This window comes from Nomascus leucogenys, chromosome 18 (genome assembly GCF_006542625.1).
Source record: "Nomascus leucogenys isolate Asia chromosome 18, Asia_NLE_v1, whole genome shotgun sequence".
NCBI classification, from domain to species: Eukaryota; Metazoa; Chordata; class Mammalia; order Primates; family Hylobatidae; genus Nomascus; species Nomascus leucogenys.
Window position 1 is genome coordinate 81,851,820 of NC_044398.1, and position 5,228 is coordinate 81,857,047.

General features: G+C 55.8%; 1 protein-coding gene across 1 annotated transcript; it reads right to left on the minus strand.

Annotated features, from left to right (window-relative positions):
* Positions 1–2,184: 2,184 nt before the first annotated feature.
* On the minus strand, positions 2,185–4,708 carry FOXD1 (forkhead box D1). Its single transcript, XM_030798259.1, has one exon. The coding sequence runs from the start codon at positions 4,298–4,300 to the stop codon at positions 2,888–2,890; it is 1,413 nt and encodes a 470-aa protein (XP_030654119.1). The 5' UTR covers positions 4,301–4,708; the 3' UTR covers positions 2,185–2,887.
* Between the last annotated feature and the right edge of the window lie 520 nt (positions 4,709–5,228).

Consider the following 5,228-nt stretch of genomic DNA (forward strand, 5'->3'; position numbering starts at 1 on the left):
AGCCTATTGAGGAAGGCTTGTTCAAGCAGGCTTCGTTCCTACAAACACACAAACATCCTTCTGTTTGCCTACAAAGAAAAGGGGACCAGCGCTGGATTTGCATGCGAATGAGGAGCCCCAGGAGGAGACGTCCTTGCCCATCAAAGGCCCCGGTAGCCTGGCGGCCCCGCGGCCTTTGTTCCAGCACCTGCTCGCCTGCACTGCCTGACGGGACGCACCCCGCGCTCCTGGCTCGCCCGTCCAGGGTCCACGGCCTGCCCGTCCCTCGCCTGCCCCGCGGCCCACACCTCTCGCAGCCCATAGCTCACCTGCCCCGCGGCCCTGCTTCCCCCAGTGTCATCCTCCCGGGAGCAGGCCCGCAGGGTCTGCAAGGCCAAGAACGGAACCCCAAACGCAGAGGGTGGGGAGCTGAGCGGCAGAACGCAAAACTCGGAATCTAAGCGGCTTGGGTTTACACGTTCCTTTAGCTCTGGGCTCAGGCTGCTCTCCACCTGTTTAAAAACAGGCTTGCTTAAAAACAGGTCTCCAGTGGGGCGCGTGAAGCGGGATCCCAACCCCGGGACCCGGAGCGAGGCCTGGATAGCCCTATGCCTTCTTGCCATTCTCTTAAATGCACTGACACCCCTGGAGGTGGGACCGGTCCTGGCACTTTTGAAGACGTGGGAATAAGAACGAGAGACAAGATTAACCAGAATTCCCCGATTTCAGGACATCCACGCATCGCGCAACAATTAAAAATACACACGGTTTTGTTCTTGGCTGTCTCTCTTCGTAATTATTTTCAGATCTAAATTTCAGATGCGTGCGTTACAGAAGGCTACCAGGCGTGCCAGCAGTGTCTGTGCCGTTTGGATTCCGCCTGCCAACCCCTCTCCACCCGGGGCGGCGCGTGGAGTCCGGACGTTTTCGGGTTCAATGACTCCTCTCTCTTAGCCGGGCTGGAGTAAAAGTAACTTTTGCATATAAGACTTTGGTCTAACAGTATTTCAATTTGTATCTATAGATTTAGTGGTAAGTTTCAGAGTGAGAGGGTTTAACCTCCTTCAAACATTTAACAAGGGTTGGGGGGACGGGGAAGAACTTCATTTGAGCCCGTGAGAGTCCGTTTTCTCCCTAAAAAGAGGCAGGGCGTCATGAATGAGTATCATTGCAACATATTGACCCTATAATGCAGATTTCATTAACTTGGTAAGTTAAGTCTGCGAATCTTCAGATATATACCTGTCCAGACATTTTAAAGAAATTGAATACACAGATTTAATCTGCTGCAAACACTAATGTTAGACATTTAAATTATGTGTTACATATGCCTAGGTTTTATTTGGAGCGCACAACATTGTAGTAATCAAAACTAGTGTCTCACTTTTTTTCAAAGAACTAGAAATTTCATGTAATAATTAAAAAAAGAAAAAGATAAACCTAAATCACCTAAATTCAATAAATTAGTTCAATGAACACCTGATACATTTTCATTTTTTATTATTTAAAGCATCCCAAAGTTGAAGGTTTATCTTAAATACCCTAAATTATTCACTTAAGCCGGAATTTCAATAAATTGGCCTTTTAAGAGAAAAACCTCTTTATACAATTACTCGCATTCCTTCCAGCTGCAACATAGTAGCTGTAAATACTGGTACTTTTAAATATGATTTATTTCATATATGCAAATATGTCCTTATTCAGGGCTTTAAAGCTCCTTAACTGATTATGATATCTACTAATTTTTCCTATTAGAATTTTAAAACTAGACTGCCTCTTTGTTTCACTTCCATTACAACATATTATGTTGAGAGTTTCTGCAGATATAATATTGCCGTGAACTGAGTGGAAATTAAATGAGGAAGGAAGCTCAAAAATGAAATGCAAAGTTCCTATAAAATTATCTTTGGGTACCTGTGGCTTTAATTTTAACATACTTCAATGCGTTTTAAAATGGCATAGGGTCAGATCTGAAAATGTATACCAAAGTAACTTATTTGTAGTCGTTTAAAAATAATTTCTGATCTCCTACCATGGTTTTCACTTAGGAAGTTCAAATGAAAAATCATGGCATGATGCTGTTGTTAAATTCTCTCTGAAAATATTTGTCTGTTCTATATTGAGTTCCTACTTACCCCACATAGAAACTTTTTTTAAGTAGAAAAGAAAAACTAAGAAGGGGACAACTGAAGCCAATTATTTTGGTGTATTTTCTTTGAAAATTAAGCATTTTTATTTCTGAAAAAGTGTAAAAATCTTACATTTAGAATAGTACAATAATAATTGCCAGTAAAATTTACAATACTCCTTGTAAAGAATACGCAGTAAGTACAAAAAAATTCCGCACGTCTGTTATGATACAAAACACAGGTTGAAATAAATGATAATTTTGACTTTTTTTCTTGTGTAAACATGTTAACCATTTTTTTCCTTTTCATGAAAAAGTACACCAGACAAGTGTCCTCAAATAAAAAAGAATTGCTTCGCTGGCATTCTTCAAGACCTTTACTATTTTTGTATTATTCTTTTGAACATTATTTTTTAACGCCTGGACCTGAGAATCTCTACACCTCAAAATGGCTTAGTTTTTCATCTGCCAAACGTCAAGGGAGCCTCTAGTGCCTGGACAGGGCGGACCCCCTTCCCTGGCACCCTCTTCCTCCCTACCCCAGGTCGGGGGTGGGGGGGCTGTAGCCTAGGTCGGCTTTGCATAAATAGAGGGACCCGCAGAACCAAAAAGCGCGCCCGGGCTGTTGACAGTTTCGTCCGAGAATTCGCAGCGGCGAAAATGGGAGCGCGAGGTCGAGAGGGGCCGCGCTGGGAGGAGCGAACAAAACACCGAACCACCAAGACGAGAAAAGGAGCCGGGATTCCTACCTTCTTCCTCGAGCGCGCTAACATAGCGTTATTAACAATTGGAAATCCTAGCAGTAAAGTTCTCGACACTGGACAGGGCAGTCCCTTGGTGCAGAGTCCCCAAGGCAGCGGACGAGGAGACTGAGGAGGCGGCGGCAGCCGCGGCGGCCACGAGGGATCGGGTGAGCGCGGCCGCCGGGCCCACGGCCGCCTGCGCCGCGCAGCCTCCTCCACTGGATCCGGGAGCGGGCGGCGCCGCCACCGGCGAGGGCGAAGGCGAGGCCTGAGCGGCGGCGGCAGCCTGCGCGGCGGCGGCGGCAGCGGCGGCCGGGCCCAAACTGCCCCCGATTATGCTCTCGATGGAGAAGGGCGAGCGCGCCATCGCTGAGGCGCCTGGGCCGCCCGCCTTGGCCGCGGAGGCCGGCAGGGGGCCGGGCAGGGCGGCGCCAAGCGGGTGCGGCCGGTAGCCGAAGGCGGTCCGGGCTAGCTCGGCGGCCGCGCCGTGCGGTGGCGGGGGCGGCGGGGGCGAGTGCGGGTGGAAGGCGGCGGCGGCGGCGGCGGCGGCCGCTGCGGCGGCGAAGAGGGCGGAGGGCGGCGCGTAGGGCGGCAGCTGCAGGCCGTAGCCGCAGCCGTAGGGGCCGTAGCCGTAGGCATGCGGGGGCGGCGGGGGCGCGGGCGGGAAGAGCGCGGCGGCGGCTGCCGAGTCGCCCGCGCCCCCTGCGGCTCCCGCGCCGCGCAGCAGCAGAGACTCGGCGGCCGCGGCGTTGGGTGGGAGCAGCGGCTGCCGCTTGAAGCGCTTCCTCCGGCGCAGGAAGCTGCCGTTGTCGAACATGTCGGCGGACTCCGGGTCCAGCGTCCAGTAGTTGCCCTTGCCCGGGTTGCCGGGCTCGCGGGGGATCTTGACGAAGCAGTCGTTGAGCGAGAGGTTGTGGCGGATGCTGTTCTGCCAGGCGGGAAACTTCTCCCTGTAGTAGGGGAAGCGGCCGCTAATGAACTCGCAGATCTCGCTCAGCGTCAGCCGCTTCTTGGGGCTCTGCAGGATGGCCATAGTGATGAGCGCGATATACGAGTAGGGCGGCTTCACCAGCGGGTTCTTGGCGCCGCTACCCGCGCTCCCGCCGCCGCCGCTGCCGCCACCGCCCGCGCCACCGCCGCCGCCGCCCCCACCAGCTCCTGCCCCTGCCGCCGGGGCCGGGCCCGGGGGCGCCGGGGAGCCCCCAGCAGGCGGGGCTAGCAGGATGTCATCGTCGTCCTCCTCCTCCTCCAGGTCCTCCAGCTCGTCCTCCCCGGCGTACGAGCGCCGCCGCCGCCGCTGCGCGGGGACAGCCAGCCGGGGCCTGCCACCGCCGCCCTCGTCGTCGTCCTCCTCTTCCTCGTCGTCTTCGTCCTCGCCCTCACCCACCACGTCGATGTCTGTTTCCTCTGCGAGGCCAGAGGCATCGGACATCTCAGTGCTCAGGGTCATAGCTGTGGCGCGGCGGCGGCGGGACGGCGCATGGGGGCGCCGGGCTCCGGGCTCCCTCTGCGCCCCAGCCCGGGTCCCAGGCGGCAGGCCCGGCCGGGGGGCGCCACGCTGTGGGCGCTGCGACTGCGGCTGCCGGAGCTACGCCGGGGCTGCCGGGTGGCGGCGGAGTCTCGCGCGCCGACTTTGTAACTCCTGCGCCGCGGCGGTAGCCGCGCGGATGCTGCGCTCCCTGGGCTCCGCTCGCGCCCGGCCCGGGCGGAGGACTTGACCTTCTCCTCTCGGAGCAGCTTTTGCCCCGTCGGTTGAGGAGGGGGTGGCGGGGCCCGGGCGGGCGAATCAGAACGCCAGGCGCCCGGAACGTGCGGGACGGGTGAGAATCTAGGAACAGAGCTCGGCGAGGCCAAGGCTGAGTCCAGGAGAGGGCGGACCTTCCTCGGCTTATAGCAGAAGGGGGCCTGTCACATGGTGTGCACGTCAGAGCGCTGCCGAGGAAAGGAAAGAAAGCCTAGGAAATCAGCCCTGCTCGGGAGAGAAAATTCACCCGTAGGAGGGAGGCAGCAGCTGAGAAGAGTGGGCAGGAGAGGGGACCTCACTATTTCTTGCCAAAGGGGCTGATGCCCGAATTACGCGGCGGTCTGCACCGAGGGCCGCCGCACGAGTTAGACTTTCCAGCCTCCTCAATTAGTCCTCCACCCTAACCTCAGAAGCACACCCGCGACACTCCGGTTTGACCCCTCGACAGCATGTAGGAGCCGTCCAGCCGGGGGGATAGCCACCCCATCCTCTGAGGTGGACCCTGGGAGACGCTCTGGGGTCGGTTGGGGGGTGTCCAGCTCCCCCAGATCGGGCGAGCGGCCCCCCCATTGGATCTGATGCGAAGCCCCCCAATTTAAGCATGATAATAATTGTTTATTGACCCTTTAACCCA